Source organism: Solea solea, chromosome 5, assembly GCF_958295425.1.
Source record: "Solea solea chromosome 5, fSolSol10.1, whole genome shotgun sequence".
NCBI lineage: Eukaryota > Metazoa > Chordata > Actinopteri > Pleuronectiformes > Soleidae > Solea > Solea solea.
The window spans coordinates 29,969,097-29,994,022 of NC_081138.1; the positions used below are offsets into that span (position 1 = coordinate 29,969,097).

The window sequence follows — 24,926 nt, forward strand, 5'->3', positions numbered from 1 at the left end:
GCGGACACTCATCATACTGTTAGCATAAATCCACAAGTTTGTCCTCTTTCTCTACCGAACACCGGGCCTGGGAGACGGTCTTCACATTCATCCTCGTGGCCATGTTTCAGTTCTAAAGTACACGACATCCGTTTCCAGGTTCAACTCGCTCTCATTGGTTATCAAGGGGCTCTGCTCCTGAATAAGTAAAACTTCCTCTTAACACTTTCTGACAGATACGCCCATATTTTTTTGTGACAAAATGATGACATTTTCATAAAATCCCTATCTCTTTTAAGGGGCATACTGCAAGTGTAAAAAAACAATCGTATATATCAAAACTCATCGAATGTGAACTCTATTTTGCATGCAGTACAGAGCACTAAATTCTGTCTAAAGTAAGATGAGCAGGTTAAGTTCTATAAGGGGCTCAAAACGTAAAAAAAAAGCTCTTGTTTACATATAGTTCTAATTATCAGAGATTCAATAAAACAAGAAAAATTAAACTTTTTACCAATTAAAAAGGAGGTGAATCGCTCTACCTGTACACAGCAGCATCACCGTCGGTCCGTTGCTCCAGCGCCATTTTGTTTATTTGAAAATGAGAAAGTCCACCTGCAATCAAACACCTGTTGGACAGTACCAGCTGTCAATCACAACTTAGCCGCACCCCCCTAAAGCATCTCTTACTTGATGTAGGTTTACTGGCGCTTCACATGAGTCAAGGCGGCGGCTCATCTTCTCAGATTTACCTTGAAAGCAGTGGCGTCGCCCCCTGTTGGACATTCGAGAACACAGGTTTCTTGCTCTCACTAAAAACAGCTGCCATCAGGAAACAGCTAATAAAATGCACAGCTCACCATTAGGCAGCATTTTCTGAACGAAAACTGAAATGTGTGTCTTTTTTTATTTTGATAAACCACAAATTTTTCTGCACTGAAGTCCATAGACAGCTGCTGGTCTCCTTGCCTTGTTTGGCAGGTTTGTGTCACTGAGGTAAATCCAAGCAAAGATTTCAAACACCTAACTCACAAAATAACACATTTGAACTCACCGATGGAGGTGGTTGTGGGTCAACAACTCCTGTAGCTGTGATGTAAAATCACTCATTTGCTCCATGGAGTTTGGTGCAGGGAAAGACAATGTTTATCACCTTCAGTTTGAAGTCAGAAAACGCTTTAGAACGTTGAAACAAATCTATTCTAAGTCATCTACTTGTCCATGTTTCCCTGCCGTCAACATTCAATGTGTCAGTACATCATCACAAGGGAGAATTCTGCTAATATAAAAAATAATAAATCTATAGACAAAAGGCAATAGCAGAACATCTACAGCACCTCTCAAAAGAAGTTAAATAATCACACATATTCAGTTATTAATTGGCACTGATGATAATTACGCATGAATGATGTTTTCAGTCCGTGTGGTGAGGATGTTGTTTATTTGTAAAATGTGTAATTTACAGGTTGCCACCACTGACAACAACAGAAGAACAAATATCCAGTAGCAGAAATAACAGAAAACAGAAATCTATAGCGGGGGTGGAGGCTCCTCCCCCCGGGGACCTGTACACCTGTTCAGGTGAGGATGTCGTGCGCCTGCTGCTCCACCAACATCGCCATGTTCTTGACGTCACCGCACCAGAAGTCCAGTCGCTCCTTCATACCTTTGATCTGAAAGCAGCACAGGTGAGAGTTGAAGTTAGAGCAGCAGGTGGACACTTTTTCACTGAGCGTTGGCACAAAATCTCTAAATTCACACAAAATCCAAGCCAACTTTTCAAAAATAAGGCCTGAACATGGGAGAACTATTAGTCGCTCATTGATTCAAACAGTAGAGGGCGTTACACATTCTATGAACAGTAGTGGCACCAACCTGCTGCAGGTCCAGGACTCGGGGCTGCACCCAGGTCATCTGCACCTTCTGATCCACCTCATCAATGTTGCCTTTGACCAGACCCACAGACAGAGCCTTCATCACCAGCAGCTCCACCTGCAGGACGCAAACAGTCACGGGTTATCGGAGTCCACAACACTCGTCACGACGTGTCACTGGGATTTATTGATGTTTTTTTTTTTTTTTATTACACTCCTCATTGAACTGACCTCATTGACGGGGATTTGTGTGCTCTGAGAGATCTCTGTGAATGTCAGCTGTCTGTGGTTCGCAGGGCGAGTGAAGGTCATCTGGAGGGAGGATAGATAACAGATAATGACACTGGGACACACAAAACATATTAGACCAGTGGTTCCCAACCAAGGGGGCACCAGAGATTACATGGGGGGGCGCCTGGTTTGTCCTGGACACAAGCAAGGGGGGCTTCAAGGAAAAAAGGTTGGGAACCACTGTATTAGTCTATCATTTTAAAATATGCTACTATTAGTCCTGCTTCTGTGGCAAAAAACAAAAATGAGCCGCACCATGTTCCTTAAAACTGTTTAAGTGAGAAAACGGGCGTCGTTCATGTAGACCAGTGGTTCCTTTTATGCCAAGTACCAGCTCGTAATATTGATCTTGAGCAAAGACAGCTACGGACTAGGCAGATTTAGTCTCTCATCATCCTCTTCCGCATGCACAGCGGGTGAAAACATGACTGTGGCGAAGTCTTTCAAACTTCACTTATAGAAAACAGATCTGTTCTTTCATTCTTTCCACCATATTCTTTCTGCATATTAGGGACCATCGAGAATATAATGGATAGATTCATCGATCATGATAGTGGCAGCTCTAATAACAGTGGGTCACTGGTCTCACCTCCATGACACACAGGAGCTGGATCTTCTGCATCAGTTTAGGTTCATGTGCTGCCAGGTCCGGCTAAAACCAAAGGGGACAAAAAAAGTGAGGTTAACTTGCTTAAACATAACATCCGACTGATCCTAAATAACCTCAGACAACACGACCTTAAATCGTTATTCAGAAACAGAAAAGGCCGTTGGTTGCCTAGTAACAAAGAAATCCGGTGAATGAAGACAGAGAGCAGAGACTTGTTTTGTGTGAGTAACGAGTCGACAAGGTGACATTGTTACAGACGGAAGGTGTTAGCGACGCTTTGATTCACAACGAGTCGTGACTTATAAGAAAACGAGGACGTCTTTGACAATTTAAGATTCTCAGTTTCTGTTTATCCACACAAAAGCCCAACCCTGTGACTTTCAAAGTAAAATTCTCAATTTCTGTTTATCCATACCAGAAGCCCAACCCTGTGACTTTCAAAGAAAATTTCACATCTTGAAACACAACCTCAATGTTTTCGGGCTTGATTCAGACCTTCTTTGGTTTACTCAAGCTTCTGCTTTAAGTGACACATTATTTAGAACTCACTTCTGTATTAAGTACTAGAGTATTTGAAAATGTTTGTTATTTACCTGTTGGCCCCAGGCAGACTTGAAGCTCTGGAATTTCTCCACGTTGCCACCATTGAAGGCATAAAGTGTATCAATGAGCCACTGTTTGTCTGTGTTTCTCAGCGTCTCCAGCACAGGATGCATCAGCTGCAAAGGAAATGGTCACTGTTATCACACTGAGCTGAACAAAAAGCTGTGGAGAGGAGTGTTTTTAGTGAAAACCCCACCAGCTCTCCAAAGTTGTAAACTCCTTCTCCTAAGAGTCCAGCCAGTCCGAGAGTGAACGCCCTCTCTTGCTTCTCTGTTTCTGTGAGGCGACAACAATGGAATTGTTCAGCTGTTGATAAGACACAACATTATGATACATCGAATTGGGGAAAAACTCATCTCTGCTCACCTGGAAGGTCTTTGATATCCACACAGCCGAGGTAGCGCAGAGCATCTTTGTAGTAGGAGGCGTGGTTTCCGATAATACGATAGTACTTACTGGAGAGGTCGTAAAAGCGACCGTGGACTGACGTCACACCGGGCAAGTTATTCAACATCTCCTCAACTTCTTCGATGAGTTTCTGTAGGGGGAAATGAACACGGTCATCCACTTCACTAGTGGGTCATGTTTGATGTCATAAACACATCAGAGACAGACGTGTCACAAAATCACAGCATTGGAAGCGGGAAACACAAGAAATAACAGTGGAACGCTCTGTTCCCAATATGTACAGTGACTTGCATTAGTATTCACCTCCCTGGAACTTTTCCACAATTTCTCACAGTACAACCACGCAATTTTAATGGGGTTTTATGTAGCAGACCCAACACAAAACAGTGCATAACAGCTTTGCACATCTTAAGACTGAACCTTTCGCCCATTCTTCTTTGCAAAACAGCTCAAACTGAGTCAGACTGGATGGAGACGGCAATTTGCGTCACATACGTACGAAGGGGGGGGGGAAACATGCTCTGACCTTTGTGGCAGGAAGATCATTGATCTCCAGCTTCAGACGTCCGATCGACGTCTTGCAGAGAATGACGGCTTCGTCGCTGCTTTTCACCTTGGATCAGATGCAAATGCATTACCATTAAACTGTTCCGAAAATACATCATTTATATTTCTTGACGGCCGAAGTGGAACGTGTCAACTTACCTTTTCTTTGGTCTTTTCAAGAAAAGTGATGGCATCTTTAGGATCTAGAAACAAAGGAGGAAAAAACACTTCACTGAAGGCCTTTACACAACAGATCGTATTTAATATTTCTAAAAACATGTATCCAATCTGGTTTCCATCCAAGGTCGCTTTTATCAATCCTTTTTTCCCCCCAGCTTTGCTTACAACAGGAACAAATCTAACTAAATCAGAATTTGTTTTTGATGACATGACATTAAACCCAATTAATCAATTATCCAAATAGTTGATGAACAATTGAGTCACCGATTAATCATTGCAGTCCTGGTTTACATTAGATTACGATTAATGGCAAGATTCAGGTCATCGCATCATGCAACATGAAAAATTAAGGGAGCACCAAAATTCCCATCCATGGTATTCACAATTCCGTGCCATTTTTTTTGCGAGTCCTTGATGTGCAAAGAAAAAAAAAAAGAAGAAGAAAAATACATAAATAAATGTAAAAATTGTCATTACCTGTCATCTGTCTGGCAACATACAGGATAATCTCCACAAGGGACAAGGGGTTGATTCTATTAAAGGAGCATTAAACAGGAAATTAGCATCAAACCAACAGAAAACACTGAATTACTGACATTTCTTAATGCGAGTTAAGTCATGTTACGTCACCGGTGTTCGAAGTCACAGAGGAAATTTTCATAGAGCTGTGAAAGGAAAACAAACAGTCAGATTACGCTAACAATGTTCAAACTATAACACATTTTTGTTATAAATATCTGATTTAGGAGATCATCCTTCTGACCAGTATTGGGCTTCATAAAACATTCTGACTAAATTAACCTTCAGTTTTACACAATTACAATATCTACCTATACAGCCAGATTAATCAACCTTTCTGCGTTCACATATTGTTACAAAATGCACAATCAGTTCTAAATTTATTCACATTTAGAACTGCAGGTCAGATTATTTGAAAGAGGTAGTGACACATACTGTAATACCAACCACACGCAGACATAAAACACAACTGCCAGCATGGGACATAAAAGGGACACACTTAATTAAATCCACAAACATATTCTTAAGATAGTTTACACAGACGGAGGCATTAACTTGAATAGGTGAGTGTTTTGTTATGTTGCTAAAATACTTTTTTTCCTAGTGTCCCATGCTGGCAGCCATGTTTTCTGGGCGATAATACGATAACAACGTATAACGCAATACATACTTCCACGATATCAATAGAAGAAACGTTTAGACAGGACCACAGTCAGACCAATGTTGTCCGCAAAATATGCAAGACGACTGTACCCACCAAGAGCGGAAATACAACAAACTAACACAGACCACCAAAAAAACCAAACCGATGTACAAATCTACAAAGATGTAGATGCTTTTCAGCCATGTCGCCCAGCCCTCGTTGCAAACTCAGGCCCCACATAAATAAACACAAACACTTACAAAAAACAAACAAACTAAACATTTTAAAGTACAATGAGACCACAGTGCATTTACCTGTATGAGGCCATCTCCTGTTTTGAAGCAAGGGTCTTTAACAAAGTCTGTCAGCTTCAGAGTCAGCTGATGCCACAGTCTGTTGGAAAAGACAAGTGTCAGTGATGATGTCTTCACTGCATCACCACAGTCATCACGTTTAGGGCTACAACTAACGGTTATTTTCCATAATTGATTAACCTGGCGATTATATTCTCGTTTCATCGAGTACTCGTTTGATCCGTAAAATGTCAGAAAATGTTGAAAAGTGTTGATCGGTGTTTCTCAAACACTTAACTTCATGTTGAAGCATGTGAATGGGTATGAAATATGTGTGAATGGCAAAACTGTAGTGTGACTATAAAAGCTCAATATAAATACAGACCATAATACCAACTCTTTTTCTTGTGATTGTATTTGACAGTAACGAGTAAGAAAGATCGTTTTGGTTAATGTAACCAACTATAATGTAATGAGTAAAATTAGCTAGAAAAACAAATAAAGTAAAGTACAGATACGTGAATGTAGTACTTGAGTACAGTATTTGTACTAAGTTACATTGAAACACTGATTAAAACAGAATTGAGCAGCAGTGTACAGTGTGTGAACTCCTGTAAAGAGGCTAACAAGGTGCTAAAGACTGATGTCAGGCAGATTAAGTTTGGCTTATTCTGTTGTAAATAGCTTGATTAAAAAAAATGCCTCCGAGCTTCCACATTAAATATCTAAAAACAAAAATATTTCTGAATAAGCTTTGGCTCCAGGTTTAGCTCCAGTGCTAGCTCCGCGGATGACTCAGCGAGCGTTGACAATGAATGAGGGAGCTACCGTTAGCTTAGCCTAGCACTAGCAGAGCACGTTAGCTCTGTGACTCGTACATTATTTATTTATTTTCTTTCTAAAATCTTTACCTTTTGTTGTACAATTCTTCCAGACCGTGCCACTCGGCCGCCATCTCCGGAGTGGAGCTGTTGCTCTGCTGCTGCTTGAGGTAACCGCTGACATCTTTCATGGCCGCGAAGGATAGTTTTTAATCAGGACTAGAAAAGTGATGTGATTTTAGCTAACCGAGTTGCTGCTGCTGCTGCTGACCGCGAAGAATGATGGGAAATGAAGGCGGGCAGTGCTGCGTTCACGTACCACCGTCGCTTTAGGAAAAACCAAAACACAACCAACACTTACTATTTTTCTTTCTCTAGGTTTAACGGCGGTTTTTATTCACAAAGCTGCACTGCTGCCGTTTTCTGTTGTCAGTTAATCCGTTCACATGCTCCCGGAAAGTTCGTAAATGCTTGTTATAATGTACAGACACGCTTCGTTCCTCTTCTTCCTGGACATACTGTTCCTTCCCAGAAGGTGACAGTAATGCGCACAAACGTTGTCAGCCAACCGTTATCAAAAAACAGAAGAAGAATACGTCTTTACGTTTTGGGGGTTGACGGGAAATGTAGGAGGCGCTAGCTAGACCTTTGCTGGGTACTGTTTAGTTTTAAGCCACTGTTGACTTTATTTAAACCAGTCAATTGTGTTTTAATGACCAACTAAATACGGGTAGTCTATAAAAGGATGTGCTATTGTAATTCGGCGAACGACCGGGTCGTTTAACGTAGCTGAAGTCAGGCTGTTTCGCTAGCAACACAGAGGTCGAAGAACTACAGCTACTACACTTGCGAGCGCATTTTCATTAAAAAATGAAGAAAACGTTTTAACAGCTCCAGACAGACGCGGCTCTAACAGACATAAAAGCGCGAGACTCATTATGACGTCATTATTGAGCTCATCGTTAATCTCAGTAACGAGCAGGAGGCTCTGTGCACACGGTCAGTACGCACACACACATACACACATACACACAGGTAACATTATTGACACTGCATTGACTTCTATTCATTTGGAAAGCACAAACAAACCATGATCTCTAACCTTAACCATAAACAGTTGATGCTGAACCCTTACCTTATCCTACTCACAATTCAAAGGTTACCCATAGACTTCAACAGAAATGAGGTTCTTCCTCACACACTCTCTCTGTGGTGTAATGTAATGTAATGAAGTACAAATAATTCACATATCTGTACTTTACTTTGTTATTGGTATTTCTAGAAACTTTTACTCCACTACATTTCCTCTAACTATTTTTGTTACTCGTTACTACCAAATGAAAGCAGAAGAAGATGAGTTGGTAATGGTCTGTATAAGCTGCTTTTGCCATTCACACATCTTTAATACCCATTCACACGCTGCAGCATGGGGTAAAGTGTCTTGCCCATGGACACATAATACTAGCAGATCTAGGAATTTAACCCACAACCTTCCAGATGAAAGACAATTTGCCCTACCACTCAGCCGCCATGGCTCGGTCCTAACTCTCCACTTTTTTAATAGTTTTACTTCTAAAACTTAGGTGCATTTTATATGAGAAAATTACTTTTGATACTCAAGTACAGTAAATGCCATATACTTTAAGGCTTTTAAGTAATATTAATTTTTAAAAAAGAAGTTATTTTCTGCTCTCTCTATCTGTTTGCAGGCTTCGGTCTGAGGCGTTTGTTTGCAGCTGACGGTGCAGCAGCTTCTTCAAGGTACTTTTGTTCTGTTCAGGTCCACATTCAGCATCGTCACAGTGATGGATATTAAAAACAAGGTGGGGTGAATGTAATGACATAAAATGTCAACCGTAGCCAGTTAAATCTCAGAAGGTTAGATTAAGATTAAAAAAACAAAACACTATCTGTTACTTTAGGGGTTTTGTACAAATCAGTGGATTACCACAATCCAGTGACAAGCTTTTACCGACCCCTGTGGACTTCTGAGTATTTAACTGAGAAAGATCTCCCCTACTGGTGTGCAAGACATAAGGTTTTTGTTTTTAATTGTACATGGATAGTAAGTTAGTAGCTTTACTCGTCCAGACTGCATCCAGGAAACTTGGAGGAACAGCAGCAGCTGTGACTGGCACATGCACCCAATTTTCGTAGTGTTGTGTAGAGTACGCATTTTTCAAACAAATGCGACCTCATGATAGCGCTAGAAGCCAAAAAATGGGTTCAACAAGGGCAAAGCGAGCCAGTCCGAACACACCATTAGCTTCTTCTAACTTAAACTTTTGCTCTTTCTGTTGGCCTCTTCCTAGAAAATCAGACTCTCCCTGGCGGGATGGAGCTCGAGGACTTTTCTCCCGTGGTGGCGGTTCAGAGGTCAAGCAGATGACCTTGGAAGACGTCGCCAAACACATTAGAGAGCGGCAGCACAAGAGGGTGGTGGTGATGGCCGGAGCTGGGATCAGTACACCGAGTGGCATTCCGGATTTCAGGTACAACGGAACGATATCATTTCCTGTTCCTACTTCGTTCCATAAGGCCCCGTCCCCAGAGTCCCTTCTAAAGAGCCACTTTCACTCTATGCAAAAGACCTAGACGAGTAATATTGAGTCAGCAGTCCAGTCAGTTAGGAAAAGGACAAAGAAGAGCCTATATACACGCTTTTAAAAATGGCGAGATGGTGCGGAAGTTTATTTATCTATATGATGTCACCTGTTTAGGGCACTGTGACAAACAAAGGATCTAGAATAGCTGGGAGGAAATTGGTGATATAAAAGTGGCCATAAAGAGCTCAAAATTGCCATTAGAGGGCGCTGACTTCCCATGAACATGCCTCAAAGTTGGTTGGACATTGGGAAATGGCCTCTGTCTTCTCTAAATATGACATTATTGGCTCTCAGGTCTCCTGGCAGCGGTCTCTATGACAACCTGCAGCAGTACAATCTCCCCTACGCTGAGGCCATATTTGAGATTGGCTTCTTCCATCAAAACCCAAAACCGTTCTTTACCCTTGCCAAAGAGCTGTACCCGGGAAACTACCGGCCCAACCTGGCCCACTACTTTGTACGTCTGCTTCACCAGAAGGGTCAACTCCTCCGCATGTACACGCAGAACATCGACGGGCTGGAAAGACGTATGTATGACGTCACTACACGTCGTTAATGCTGACTTTGAGCTCATCATTCATTTCCTCTGTGTGTGTGTGTGTGTGTGTAGTAGCAGGAATTCCTGCAGAGATGCTAGTCGAGGCCCACGGCACGTTTGCCACGGCCACCTGCACCGTCTGCCTCAGAAACTACAAGGACGATGACCTACGAGTGAGTGATAACTCAGATGTCACAAATTCACGGCCCCAATTGGTCTCTTGCGGCCCCGCCACTTAAAATCAAGTTCAAATGAGTTATTTCTGTCTGGTTTAGATATTTTTAGATCCATTTTGCATCATTAATCTGATTTCATTGTGCACTTTATATCATTCTATATCAAAACACATGCCTTATTCTGTGACATTTGGTTATAAAGGTCATTAGTTTGAGATCATAATGGAGTATTGTGATATAGTCTTCACCCCGACTGAACAGGACTTCTTTTCCCTTGACTGGTCAAGGCTGGCAGACATTTACAGTCTTGTGTGAACATTCCATATTAATATTTATTTATTTACTTGCAATGTTTTATATTTAAAAGTTGATAAATCTCGTGTTTCTCTCTTTGCTCAGGCAGACGTCATGAGTGGGACGGTCCCCAAATGTCCCGCCTGTAAGGGCGTGGTGAAGCCTGACATTGTGTTTTTCGGGGAGGAGCTTCCGCGGCATTTCATGAAGTACCTGACCGACCTCCCGCTCGCTGACCTGCTCATCGTCATGGGCACTTCACTGGAGGTGAGCGCCACCATGTCTGTAGATTCATTTATCCCTAAACTCTGCAAAAGGTACTGTTAAATCATTATTTAAAAGAAAATAACCTTTTCATTACAATATATATATAATATATATAATAATTGCAAGCCAGGAAGATGTAATTGCATTACATCTTTTGATTTATTTGAGTTGTTTTTGATGCATCTTATCACCTTGTGTGAGCTCCTATGCCTTTCATATACTCTGTCTTTTATTTAATATTCTGTACAGCACTGTGGTCCACTGTGGTTGTTTGTTTTAAATTGTTTTGCAAACAAAGTTGGATTGGATCGGATTTCAGCCGACCGGCCTCCTCGCACTCTGACTTTCTGAAGTGGTTGCTGTCCACTCTTTGCTCTGCAGGTGGAGCCGTTCGCCAGTCTGGCAGGGGCAGTGCGCAGCTCCGTTCCCCGTCTGCTCATCAACAGGGACTTGGTGGGGCCTTTTGCCCGGAGACGGCGGCGCCAGGACGTCGTGCAGCTGGGCGACGTGGTCAGCGGCGTGCGGGCCTTGGTCGACGCCCTCGGCTGGACGCAGGAGCTGGAAGCTCTGATGGCTGCAGCTGCTGCGGAGGAGGAAGTCAGTGTGTGATTTCCTTTTCACACAAAAATCCACTTTGTAGTGAACAAAATAAATGATTGGTCTTTCAGCCATCATCAGAGAGAAGATGAAATAAGATAAGATAGTCCTTTATTATTAATTTACATTGTCACAGCAGCAAAGACAGTAAAGATAAAGGTAATAAATTATAAACATGCATTTCCACATGTGGGAAAGTTCAACATATGTTAAAATAGCATGTACATTATAGTGCTGTGATGGTGTGGGACAGATTGTCAATCAGAGATCTGCAGTCATTCTCCTCGCTCCCACCACCTCCACTGGGTCACAAGGGGGCGTCCAAGGACAGAGCTGGCTTCAGCCTCTTCCTGTCCACAGCTGATGCTACTGCCCCAGCAGCAGACCACTCCAAACAAGACGGCTGATGCCACTCATAGAAGAAGTGAGTGCTCCCCGCACTCCAAATGACCTTATGTGAACGCCCAGGTACTGATGAGATGTCACCATCTCAGTGTCCATTTCCCTGGATGTTCACTGGTGCTGGAGGAGAGGGAAAAACATCCAGCACCACTTCTTTAGTTTGATCGGGAGGCGGTTTGAGATGAATTGTCAGATGTGAAAACCAACAGTCCTTTTCGATACTGAAATCTTCAGTTGACGAATTGATACAAAAGGATCATGAATAAAGTCGTGTAACGGTAGATTTTGTTTGATTTTCCTGCTGTCACTATTGTATGGCTCAGGATGATGTTTTTTGTCGGGGTGGGAATCACCAGAGACACCACGGTACGATATTATCACAATATTGTGCCAAACTGAGTATTTGTAAAATCATATTGCACTTTTCCATTCCAGTTCGTGCACCATTCGCCTCTTATCCGACCCGACTCTCGACTCGGTTCCGTGTCAGTCGTTTTCCATTACTATAGGACCTCCTCGGCGTTGGCGGGGTCAACATAGCACGTCTGCGCTGAGCTGCCGCGACGAGGTTTTCTACACGACACAAACACACATACGAGTGACTTTCCGGTGTAACTGAATCATTAGAATCAGTTCAAAAGATTTGTTCACAGTAATTCCTAGCTTTCGCTAAATACACCAGAGTCCACCTGACACCAGAAATTGGAGATTAATGCACGTTTTCAGGATTTTTCACTTATCTAGAGTTCGGCAATTGTTGGCAATTTGATTCTTGTGTCGGTCGTCGCTCTAATGACTCTTCCAGAGTTGAGTCGGGTAGTGCTAGAACTGCATAATGGAAAAGCACCAATATATTGCAATATACTCGCACAACAGCTGTAGTGAGAGGGAGCACTTCTGGCGCCATCTGGTGGACTGAAATGTCAGTAGCTCCACAAAAAAGGTTGTTCTGTAACATCCGTTAAGATACGATATTATGCTAAAAGAAGAAGATAGAAAAGCGATGTCATTTCCGCCACAACTGCCAGGTGATGTCGATGAATGGTTGTCATGGTTATGCTGAAAACCTCCGTGTTTTTTCTCTGTTTCTTTCTCTTACCTGCAGGCTGTGACAAAGACAGAGGAATGATGTCATCGCCCCGCATCAACATACACACTCTCTCACACAAACACACACGACCTGCACATTTGAGGATCCGGCAGAAACACAGGGGACGTCATTATGTGAAGGGAACTCGCTGACATGGCAAATAAGTGGAAAACAGGTGTGTACAGTTATGTATTCAGCACTGATGCACGTGACGGGGCCCTCGGTCAAATAATGAAGGTTACGTTGTGTAATATCAACCATATGCCTGATAAACACACATTTGGCTCGTGGAAGGTGGATAATCTGTGAGATTCTTTATATGAAGACCAAAATATTATTTATTTGCTGTACTGTTGTTGTGTGACCAATCAGTGGCCGGCACGTAGTATCGCCTCAGCTCGCTATAGTGGGAGCGCAACTTAACTGTGTCCAGCTGAGCCGGTATATAAATATAAAAGACCTTTGTGCTACTATGTGTTTTAATGTGGATTATATGAAGATGGTTAAGTCAAGAGTTTCTGGGTAATAACTCCCCCCGTGTCCCCACTATGATCCACAGCAGGATCATTAGGTGATTCACAGCTCACACAGAGTGTGACCTGTAGTCACCGTGACACTGAGCTCCTCTGAGCTCATCTGCCTCTGAGAGCTTGCAGTTTGCTGCTCCTCGTCATGTTGTAAATCTGATTGAATTCACAGCTTCAGAGCAGTTTGGGTTGTTTTTTTTTTTTGTTTTTTTTAAACCAGCTTCTGCACCTCGCTCCAATTTTCACCTCTTCATTTTATCTTCACTCCTGGCAGAAATGTGTTACATCTACTGCACGAGTGACGCTGGAGTCTCCGTAATAAGAAGAGACGGATTTAACAGACCTGCATCTGAAGCCTTGTTGTTGTCCTATTCACACAAATCATCCCACATTTTGACAGCTGTCAGTCCCAAAGTTTAACCCCTGATGCCTGAACCTGAAATCACTGCACTTATTATATTCTGACTGTTGTTTTTTTTTTTGCACATTTTAGACTGGACGACTCCGGTGGATGGACGACAGTAACTCAACAAAGGGGAAGATTTCACCAACAATAAACCGTGAGAGAAATAAACCTTTTTGTTCTAAATACATCTAGACAATCGGAGGGAAAAGAACAGTGTATTTTCCTGTTGTAGTGTCGATTTTTATCGTAGATCTTGTGTCTGTGTGAGATAATGTCCAAGTAGAAGAAGAGAAATATTAGGGTAAATATTTAAGGAAGACGACTTCATTTATTATAAATGTTTCCACATAAAACGTGGACGTATCATGGCACATGGTAGGCACAGGCAGTGACCGAACACACGCTGGTGACTGCCACTTAAGACTTAAAGGGATATGTCAGGTGGTTAAATGAGGTACTTTACACGGCTACATGTCGTAGCAGGAGGGTGCGAGGTCAGTAAAACACAGCTGCGAGTGGAAAACCCTTTTCTTTTAGACACCTAATTAAATACTTCAGGACACATTCAGTGTTCTATTTTGTTATGTTGTACGGAAGCCCTAAAGGGTCATAAATACATTTTATTTTCTCCGTTTTCCCGCAATAACGAGATAATTAATTTGAGGAAACATCATTCAGTGTCCTCATGGAAATCTCAGACCTATCACGTTTCATTTCATTCATTATCTCCCCATTTAATTATCTCGTTATGACGGGAAAACAGGGGAAATAAAATGTATGCAGGTATGTATGACTCTTTAAGGCTTCCGTACTGTTGCTAAAAATGTGTCTTTTCTCTGTTTCCTACCATCAGCCATGTTTCATGTGAGCTCACATCCACACATCCCAGCTGCGATGTAACACACCGACTATGTTCGATCACCTCATATAACCACTATTATGAATTATCATCACTTTAAAGGGCAGCGCTACTCAAATTTAAGCCATACTTGCACGTGAACAAAAAAAAATTCAACGTCATTCATGTTTAAAACAAATAGTATCTGATAATCAAAATGAAATCTTCTGTTTTACTGCTGTTGTAGCTTATTTGTGATTTGCAGCTTTTAGTAAAATCATGTACGGCCAATTGGTACAAGTTGTACATCAACCAGTGCTGGACAATTTGGACAATTTTTGGCTCGCCTTAAAAGTTATTCTCAAAGATTAACTTCACAACTGAGCTCCGTGTTTCCCCACAGATTTAATTCAGCCTATGTAGCAGTAGCGGTGGGGCTCATGACTGTCCATAAAACAAGGCTGATACAAACTGAAAGAGTCTGTAGTGGCCTCCTGCAGCTCTTTCTCTAAAGCATCATCCATTTTCCAGGAGGCAGTGATCCTCAGGAATCAGAAATGTTTGCCACCAAATGATAAAATCCAGACCAGGAAATTAAACCGATGTCATGAGTAAAACGTCAGCAAAGAACAGGGTTTGTGTTTCGTCACTCATCCACCTCCCTCATAGATTGGCCTGGAAGCTTGGATGCAAGAGGTAAAGAGGCTAAAGGGACAGTTCAGGTTTACACACGCTGAGAACAACCCCGAGACACTGGCAGCCATGTTGTTGTGCATGTCTCAGGCTGGGTCCCGCTCAGAAAAGCCAGAGCTGCCAACATGCGAGTGCCTCATACGACCTGAACCGTAAGTTTTTCCGGGTTAAACCTCCATCCTGTCCCTGGGGGGAAAAAAAGGTCTGTCTTCATCAGCAGCAGAAGCAGCGGCGAAAGCATTTCTTGAAGAACTTCTTGAACTCCGTGTTGAAGATGGTGTAGATGATGGGGTTGAGAGCGCTGTTGACATAGCCCAGCCAGGTGACGGTGCTCACCAGGCCGGCGGGGATGCTGCAGTTCAAACACATGGCTCGCGTCGTGTGGACGACGAAAAACGGCGTCCAGCAGAACAGGAAGCAGCCTGTGTGAAGACAGGAAGGGAGACGTTCAACTCTGACACCAACTCTGCCTAATGCCCAATTATGAAAAATGCCAAGAAACGGGCTAGCAGCTAAACCGAAGCTGAGTTTACTCCATGCTCATTAAGTCTATCATATAAAACTTTTTCACATTTGGATTCGAACAAAATGTCTGGACCCTAACCCTAATGTCTAACCCAGTCTTTTTTTAAAGAGAAAAATCAATCAAGTCAGTGCAAAACCTATAGATAAAAACAAAAAGTACATGGTGAAATGGTGAAACTTGACAGTGGATTCATGAATTGTCTCTTGCTGCTTCTTCATTGTGAAACAAAGTGCATCATGCATCACACACACCAAACTGTGAAGTAGCTGTTAATTAACTTTCCTAAAATAAAGTTCACCTGCAGTCTTTTACTCCTTCATCCCTCACAGGCTCACACGTTAACAGATTTATTTACACACAATTTTATACAGTATGTGCCACACACAAGCTTCTCAAAGAGTTAGAGTGAAGATACACTGTAAAATAAAAGATCTGTTGTTGCTTTTAAAATACACATATTATTACCTTTCATTTCAGATCCTACCTGCTTTATTTCTTTGGCTTCTTAACGTTAGTTGAAGGAAATTTTACACGTGTTAGAAACGACGAAATGGACTGGAAATATGGTCAAATTCAAAACACAATTTATTCCCATTATCCAAAGACCTAAAGATCCTAAGACCACATCTTGTATTCATATCACGATATAGACCAAGAGTGTCAAACTCAAATGATCTGGGGTCAATGAGCATCTAGTCTGATCAAGAGGGGGCCGGTCTAAAGAAAAAAACAACTGTTCAGTAGCAGGTGGGCAATATAAGATATTCATGATGATATTAGACAGAAGTAAAGTAAAAAATGCTTGTTTTGATATAAAATGAACACCAAAAATATTGCTAACAAATATATTTAGTCTTATATAGACTAGTGATATTGCCCAGCTCTATGTGAGGCAACAATTGTAGCCACTTCGACAGTGTGGCCTGAATGCTTAATCCATAATTACTCTTAAATGTGCAAATGTACACCATCATCGTTTCCATATGAGATAATGTCATTCAGAAAAAAGTGTCAAGGTGGAACTGAAGATACACCGTTTTTATGTTTTGCAATTTTTATTTTCTGCAACACAACAGCCCTAACCCTAACCCTTAGGCCCCTACCCTAACCTTAACCATCACAACTAAGTGCCTTACACTAACCTAAACCTAATTCTAACCCTAAAACCAGGTCTTAACTCTGAAAAATACATTTTTAGGGCTGTCAGAATGTGAGGACCAGCCAAAAATGTCCTCACTTCCTTAAGTAAACAAGTTTTTTTAGTGCATACAAGAACACACACACGCAACTTGATTTCACTGTGTTTTAGAGCCATTTTAAGAGTTCAAAGCAGATTTTTAAACACATGACTATTGGTCGTGACATTTTCATATAGTCCCATAACCTAGTCGCCGTAAGGACATCAGAGCAGAATTAAGTCTGTGAATGGGAGACAATGGGCGTGTCTGTAAGATCACGTGACGCTCAATAATTGGATTAAAGTTTTTAAGCTCTTGTTGAGAGGCAGCCGGTCAGCAGGGGTCAGCGGGGGTCAGCAGGGTGTCACAGCCTCCTGAGCTACAACAGGCAACTGCAGCAACTGTATGTGACGCGAGTGCGAAAACACCGTCACAGTGACGTCTGTACTACAACATTTTCTAATAGTTTGGGATTTTTGACTTTTTGTTTTTAAAATGAGTTTGTTTTAATTAGTTTTTAGAGCAGGTTTACTAGTTTTTATGTTTTGTAGATGCTTAGTTTAGGGTTAGTTTTAGTAAACTGTAATAAACTGAAGTGTACACATGTATAACATGTAACATTAGCAGGCAATGCAGTGGATTGTGTAATATGGAGTGAAGTTGATGACGGCAATCATGAAAGTAAAAAATCTGTTGAGGGTAAAATGTGAATCGTTTCTGGTTTCATTCATTGCTCCCTTCAACAAAGAAATCAATGAAACTGAAACATTTTGAGAACATCATCATTTCAAGCTTTTCTGGACATTTTATGAACCAAACAAGTACTGGATTAATCGAGAAAATAAGGTTGGAGTTGCTTCTGCTGTAGAAATCCTGAGCTGTGAAGAGAGGAAGGACTCACCTACGACGACAGGTAACACCCTCATAGCTTTCCTCTCCCTGTTGTTGATCTTGGCTCTCTTCCTCATCTGTGGCCGTTTACTGAACGTCACCGTGGGCACAGAGTTCTCTCTGTACTGCCGAGGGTACGGCATCTCCTGCCTCACGCAGTCGTCATCGTCGTCGTCATCGTTGTCCAGCCGAGACTGGGCCAAGTCCCTCTCGATGATCCTGGGCAGAGGCATGGGCAGAGGTCCGGGGATGGTGCCCGCCAGCGGGGGGAGAGCAGTGGCGACGGCGGCGTGCTGCAGCTTCCGGCAGGCCTCGATGCTGCTGCGTAGCTTGGCTCGCCGAGTCTCCTCCCAGCGCTTCAGGCCGCGGAAGACACCGAAGTACAGCAAGACCATGATGGGGCAGGGGATGAAGAAAGAGCAGACCGAGGAATAGACGACGTAGTTGTTGTCCTCCAGTTTGCACTCACTGGGGTCGCGGTGGGGCACGGCGTTGATGCCAAAAATAACCGGCGAGGCCACGGCGAGCGCCAGCAGCCAGGTCGCCGACAGCAGGACGAGCTGGCGACGGTCCACGTGCTTACGGTTATAATTGAGAGGAATGGAGACGGCAATAAATCTGCGAAAAACAAAAGTACGTCGAGTTAACATTGCACACCAGGGTTCTAGCTAGCGCATTTTAGCGTAACACACTCAATTTTGCGCGTCAGTGTCAATACCGTACTCGTGGCTACGGTGCTCTCATCATGCCAGTGTAACCAAGCCGCCAGGGGTCGCCTGAACTCTTCATAAAATCAATAACCACACATAAATAAATGGGACGAGACATGAGTTAGCCGCTTTAGGTAGCCACCTAAATAATATGTTAATTATATTAACATATTATCTTCAAACCCTAACCTTCAGTTAGCATGAAGCCAACCTAGTCTTAGGCCAAGTACGTACAGACGTAAACGGCATGAAACGTAAACAATCTTTTTCAAAAAAGTTCCCCGCAAAGACGACATCGTTTCAGGAAATATCTCCGTCCACACAGAACCCCTCAATATGTAGTTAGATATCTCAATAATGGTTTTACTGGACTGTTAGCCCATCAATAGTATAAAGTTGTCCAGTGAAAACATGGCTCGATTTTTGCCATGCCCAGCTACATTAATGGTACATTAATTGTTGATTTAATAACTGTAAGGCTAAGTAGGTTAACTCTATCCAGTACATACATTTACAAAAATTAAAGCATGACGAAAATTAAAGAATGTAACTGCGGGCCTAAACCTACAGCATGTGGGCCTGCAGTTACATTCTATTGCCCTCCGCGCGGCAACCGGGTACAAGAATTTTTTTTTTGCTGCTGTACTGGAACGAACACATACCTGTCTACACTGATGGCGCACAGGTTGAATATGGACGCAGTGCACAGCATCACGTCCATGGTCATCAGGCCGTCACATAGCAGCATGTTCAAGGACCAAATTCCTCCCTGAAACTGCACACACAAACACACACAAACACACTCAGAAACTTGTTATTTCATCTTAGTGAGGACACACCATTGGCGTAATGCATTCCCTAGCCCCTTACCTTAACCTTAACCATCACAACTAAGTGCCTAACCTTAACCTTTAACCTTACCCTGACCTAAACCCAAAGCCTTTTAAAGTTGTGGGGCCCAGACAAATTGTCCCCTCAAAGATAGGTTTGTATGTCCACACACACACACACACACGCGTTTCATCTTTGCATCTTTTGGTGGTTGTCTCTCATTGTGGTCCTGTGTATGGTGTAAGTTGTTCTGCCTTGCTTAATGGTTATTTTGTATCTTTCTGGTTGTTTTGTCACACACACACACACACACACACACACAGAAATACCTCATTAGCTGCCCCAAGTGTAAATATGTGTAATCCTCTTGTGTTTGCACCACTGCAACTGTTACAAAACATTCCTCCTAAAACCAAAGGAAACCCTCAATTCTCTCCTCTTTTCTTTAGGGGGTGTTAAGGTTTTTAACTCTCAGTTTTTTTAATCCAGTGAGCATACGAGGACAAACCACCCGTGTGACAGTCCCCAGATTAACTGGCTGCTGCTCCAGGTAACGAGGTCACAAACGCCGCTAATGAAGGAGGACGTGAGGGGAAGCCTCTGCGGGGCGTCTTTGAGCTCACAGAGAGCTCTTTAATAAGGCTGAGATTATAGCCTCTAAACCTTTTTTTATCATTATTATTGAATGGAACTATTGTCATCAAATGAGTCACGGGCCTCTCATCTTTAATTAATTCTGAATGAAGAGGTGGGGGAGATAGAGAGAGAGAGAGAGCGAGAGACGGCTCCAGCTCACTGCAGCACATCCGTCCTCTGTTTTTTGTCCATCTGAAGTGTCTCATGGATCTCATTTTAAAATGTGGATCCTATTTATGACAAAGAACCTAAATATATAAATATGTCACATCCGTTACTGAGTAACAAGAAATGTTGGTCTGAATTAAAAAAATAATAATTCACTGCACTGGAAACTTTGGCAGTGAATGATGAGGACAGCTGAGTTAATGATGAGGACAGGTGAGTTAATGATGAGGACAGGTGAATGACGAGGACAGGTGAATGATGACAGGTGAGTGAATGACAAGGACAGGTGAGTTAATGATGAGGACAGGTGAGTGAATGACAAGGACAGGTGAGTTAATGATGAGGACAGGTGAGTGAATGACAAGGACAGGTGAGTTAATGATGAGGACAGGTGAGTGAACGATGACGACAGGTGAGTTAATGATGATGACAGGTGAGTGAATGTGGAGGACAGGTGAAATGGCATTAATTAAGGTCCCTGAGTGAATGAGGAAGTTAAAGCATTTGTGACCTTTGACCCATGTGTTTACGTACATATTTTATTTTGTCAGAACTTTCATTTGTAAAGGTTTGCCTTTAATTAAAGACAATTATTTTATTTTTATTATCATCATTGAACAGAACTATTGTCATCAAACGAGTCACAGCCCTCTCATATTTAATTTATTCTGAATGAAGAGGTGGGAGAGAAAGAGAGAGAGACAGCCAGCTCACTGCAGCACATCTGTCCTCAGTTTTGTGTCCGTCTGAGGTGTCTCACGTGGATTTCATTTTAAAATGTGGATCCTATCTATGACAAAGAACCCGTGTCTGTGTGACTCTCGAGAATATGGGATATCGATCAAACTATTCTGATGATCAATAAATCGCAGTACAGAAGTTTTCGGATTTTTCAGCTTCTTAACTGTGAATAATTTCTGGTTTCTTTGCTCCGCGTAACAAATAAAATCGTTTTGGTTAGTTGACCAAAATGAGACATTTGAGAACGTCAGCATTTCCAGGCTTGACAAACACCGATCTCACATTTTATGGAGCAGACTTAATGTAATTGATCGATATAATAATCGATAGACTCATGTATGAAATAATCGGTAGTTGCAGCCCTTGTTGCATGTAGTTTTATCTTTGCATCTTTTGGTGGTTGTCTCTCATTGTGGTCCTGTGTATGGTGTAAGTTGTTCTGCCTTGCTTAATGGTTATTTTGTCTCTTTCTGGTTGTTTTGTCTCTTATTCGCTGTTGTTTTTTGTCCCTTTCCGCTTCTGCATTGTTTTGCAGTTCATTTTGTAGCTGTTTTGTGTCTCTTGTGGATTTTTTTGTCTCCCTCACACAACATCCTGCTGCATATTCAGTGTGAAGATGAGATCAGACAGCTCCACACTGACACACGCTGACATCACACTAAACCATACTGTGCAAACAAACATGAACCCAGCCATGACCTCTGACCCCTCGGACATCTTGTTTACCTCTGCGTAAACGAAGAGCGGCAGCACCAGCAGCGCCAGCAGCAGGTCTGCAAACGCCAGGCTGACTATGAAGTAGTTGGTGGTGGTTTTTAAAGCCTTCTCCAGGTACACGCTCACACACACCAGCACGTTCCCGCCGATCACGACCACAATCAGCAGAATCCCGAACACGAGCGCGGAGAAATTATAGTGAGTGACCACAGCGGCCGGTGCGACGGCGGTCGGATGAGTGAAGTTGTCCGGCATGGTCTCCGGAGACTGGCGGGCAGAGAACGACCGTGCCCGCTGTGCTTTTCATCTACGAGCCGCGGGCTCAGCGGCGTCGGTGTCCGCGCTGCGCGCCGTGCGCTCCGCGCTCCAAACGCACAGCCGCGCCGCTCGCTGTGACCCGATCCCGCTTCACCCGTGTCATCCTGTCCAGCACGCGCCTGCAGACCCAGTCTGTGGAGCGAGTCTGAGTCAGGTGCGGCGATGACGGAGGAGGAAGAAGTTCGGAAAGTGCACGAATCAGAGAGCAACGGCTTAAATCCATCCGCTGAAATCTGCTTAACAGAGACTGAGTGTGAACAGACTCCGCGGGGAGGAAGGAACTCACTGAGCTCTTAACTCAGCTCTATGACAACCTTTGACAAGGTGTAAGTGATCAAATGAATGAAGGCTGAGTTCCATTTAGCTTCCTAAGCAGTTCCGGCCCATGCCTTTATGGGGCCCTAAACTGAATGCAATTTAGGGCCCCCCATTCCACCACCTGGAAGTAACTGGTGCTTGACTATTATTGATACAAATGTAACTATAAAGTACCGGTCTCTTGTGCGAGGTGCTGGTATGCAAATGAGAGTGCCAGTATTTAAAATAGTCAAATCAAGAGGTGTCAGTTACTGCCAATGTCTTACAGGTGTGACTTTCACGAAGTGAACAGAGTCATCGTTAATGTGATCTGTCATGCTGTGGAACTGTGAGTGACGTCACCCCCGAGTTCACCCTGTAACCAGTATCTAGCCGCTCTGAGCCCTCGTTAGCGTTAGCAGTAGATAACGATGCTCTCCATGTTAAAGAGCTTGGCAACGTGACGTCACCGCAGCCGTCCCAAATGCCCAAGAAGCTGCGCAGAGAGCGACCTCACGATAATAACACACCAGATAGTTTTAGTCATGGGAAGAACCTTTTGCTTGGTCGGCTGCGATGCCCCTTCACGGAAATAACTCGGTAACGGACTATCGTTTTGTGGTTTTCACAAAGATGGAGAGCTGGCAAAAGGCAGAAGATTCACATGAACCAGCAGCAAACAGATTGTCTGAACTATGGGCGTTCTGTTGAAACGTCCTAACTGGGATATTCAGAGGTGACAACTGGAATGCACAATCAGACTCATTTCTTGGCATGGATGAGCCGCAGGGGGCAGTACTTCATGAACCTTGAACGATCCCTTGATCCACGCTAATGACGTATTCATTTGTTGTGATTTTTGGGTTCAAACCCACTCACTCTGCAGCCCCAGGGGGACAAAAATGTCCCCACTGCTAGTTGCATGTTGACAAAACAAATGAAATCTTTTGACTCTCAGATTCTCAGCAGTCTGAGACTGGATTAATACAATTATTTTTGTATAAAGCGATTAGAATCCAGTGATAATGACGTTAGATTCTCTTTACAGAAGCTAATCTTAGCCCGCGCTGTCTCTCTCACTCTCAGCTGAGGTCTTGTGATCTTCACAGATTTGACGGCAAAGTTTTCCTGCGAAACTCACTTTTGGACTCAGGCTGTGAAAGTGTTTGTGCTCTGGTGGCATAAGTGGCATGAATATCATTATAGTAAACTTAGCAGCAATTAGCTTCTCACACCTTCTCTCGAGGTGGAAAGAGAACTTAACATGTGAGTTAAGAAGAGAACAAGCCCACCCCCCCAACATTATACATATATATAACTTTATTATTCTACCTTCAAACTTATTTTATGATTGTAAATACTTCAGAAAATCCACATTTTTGCACAAGCAGGCCACACAGGAATGCCACTGAGTCGGTCGCTAATGAGATTAGCTTCTCTGCTAAACCCCCACCAACCCCCGAGCCACTTATATCAGCAGCACTTCATGTATGATTACGTGAAGAGGGTCAGCGAGAAGTCTACGCCAAACTCACTGAGGCGAGACGAGAAGCAGGCGAGGCGGACGCCGGACTGTTTAGATGTTGGCGTCAGTGCTGCAGCTGTGTGTGTGTGTGTGTGTGTGTGTGTGTGACACGTCAACACAGTGTGTGTAAACATGTTCTAACATGTTAACGTTAAAGCTCCGGTCAGTAATCTGTCTCTGAGACAATAATCTCGCTCTCTCTAGGACACTGTATCTCATCATGTATCTCATTTGTTGACATTTAAAACATGCAACTATTATTAGTTATCCTTCAGATTATTATTATTACATCCGTGGCTTTGGGGTCATTTTTGAGGCGGTTAACGTGCATAAAAACTCTTGAGACTTTGAATGGAGGTCAGGTCTGGCAAAAAAATGTGATATTGGCATAGTTCCCGGACCCGTGCGTTGCTCAAGGGCTCTACAGCACTCCCCAAGGTTAAAACAGAGGCAACATTCAGTTCCACAGCATTTCCTAGAACCTGGTGGGAAGATGCTATAGACCAAGATGAAAGTAAGCATGGCCACAACTCAACAGGAAGTCGGCCATTTGAATTTTGGCAGCCATTTTTGCAGATTTGCGCCATACGTAAGTTGTCCGAGCGCGTTTGTCGTACAGACATAAAAGAAACGTGCCCATTTGTACTAGACACATCAAAGGTGAAAAGGTGTCTAAAGGTTTTGTGGATTCAAAACGGTGTGGCCACGGCAACATTACTGGTACATTACTGAATGGACTGAACCATCATCTGTGTATTATGTACCCATATTTATATCTTTGGGAAGTCCACAAAAACCCATACAAATGTGTCTTTGTGAGGACATTTGGACCTTGTAGTGGGCCCCACAATTTTAAAGGGCCTTTTCAGGGTTAAGATCTGGTTTTAGGGTTCGGATTAGAATGGGGTTTAGGGTTAGGGACTTAGTTGAGATGTTAGGGTAAGGGGCTTGGGAATGCATCATGTCTATAGTGTGTCCTGATTAAATATAACAACATGTTTGTGTGTGTGTGTTCAGTGACAGTGGAAACATAATGTATTAGCTTCACCACGACACTGTGAGCTTGTTGTTCCCACACAGAGGAGATGGGGGAGGGAAGGGGGTGCTGTGTGTGTGTGTGTGTGTGTGTGTGTGTATGACTGCCTGGTGTGTGTGCACAGTGGTGCCTTGTCCACATGTGAAGACAT

At 43.0% G+C, this 24,926-nt stretch overlaps 3 protein-coding genes across 4 annotated transcripts in view; 1 reads left to right on the forward strand and 2 right to left on the reverse strand.

Annotated features, from left to right (window-relative positions):
• Positions 1 to 1,403: 1,403 nt before the first annotated feature.
• The window catches only part of psmd13 (proteasome 26S subunit, non-ATPase 13), a 108,187-nt gene continuing 84,664 nt past the window's right edge, over positions 1,404 to 24,926 (reverse strand). The window contains exons 2-14 of one of the 2 annotated variants that reach the window (XM_058629251.1): positions 6,858 to 7,001; positions 5,968 to 6,046; positions 5,122 to 5,156; positions 4,969 to 5,024; positions 4,471 to 4,514; positions 4,292 to 4,378; positions 3,724 to 3,895; positions 3,554 to 3,633; positions 3,348 to 3,473; positions 2,734 to 2,796; positions 2,085 to 2,165; positions 1,855 to 1,971; positions 1,404 to 1,652 (exon numbers count right to left, since the gene is read on the reverse strand). In XM_058629251.1, coding sequence (XP_058485234.1) covers positions 1,557 to 1,652; positions 1,855 to 1,971; positions 2,085 to 2,165; positions 2,734 to 2,796; positions 3,348 to 3,473; positions 3,554 to 3,633; positions 3,724 to 3,895; positions 4,292 to 4,378; positions 4,471 to 4,514; positions 4,969 to 5,024; positions 5,122 to 5,156; positions 5,968 to 6,046; positions 6,858 to 6,958 — 1,137 coding nt within the window. In that variant the 5' untranslated portion in view covers positions 6,959 to 7,001 and the 3' untranslated portion in view covers positions 1,404 to 1,556. Of the gene's footprint in view, positions 1,653 to 1,854; positions 1,972 to 2,084; positions 2,166 to 2,733; positions 2,797 to 3,347; positions 3,474 to 3,553; positions 3,634 to 3,723; positions 3,896 to 4,291; positions 4,379 to 4,470; positions 4,515 to 4,968; positions 5,025 to 5,121; positions 5,157 to 5,967; positions 6,047 to 6,857; positions 7,057 to 24,926 lie in introns of those variants that run through there. The other variant, XM_058629250.1, reaches the window with a different exon arrangement.
• On the forward strand, positions 7,119 to 12,906 carry sirt3 (sirtuin 3). Its single transcript, XM_058629252.1, has 8 exons — positions 7,119 to 7,766; positions 8,477 to 8,528; positions 9,080 to 9,259; positions 9,668 to 9,900; positions 9,984 to 10,084; positions 10,487 to 10,648; positions 11,030 to 11,245; positions 12,753 to 12,906. The coding sequence occupies exons 1-8, from the start codon at positions 7,706 to 7,708 to the stop codon at positions 12,774 to 12,776; spliced, it is 1,029 nt and encodes a 342-aa protein (XP_058485235.1). The 5' UTR covers positions 7,119 to 7,705; the 3' UTR covers positions 12,777 to 12,906.
• On the reverse strand, positions 14,356 to 23,101 carry drd4b (dopamine receptor D4b). The gene is made up of 4 exons (XM_058629249.1): positions 21,609 to 23,101; positions 19,169 to 19,281; positions 17,807 to 18,414; positions 14,356 to 15,623 (listed from the first exon to the last, which is right to left on the reverse strand). Exons 1-4 carry the CDS (start codon positions 21,852 to 21,854, stop codon positions 15,415 to 15,417), a joined length of 1,176 nt encoding a protein of 391 aa, XP_058485232.1. The 5' UTR covers positions 21,855 to 23,101; the 3' UTR covers positions 14,356 to 15,414.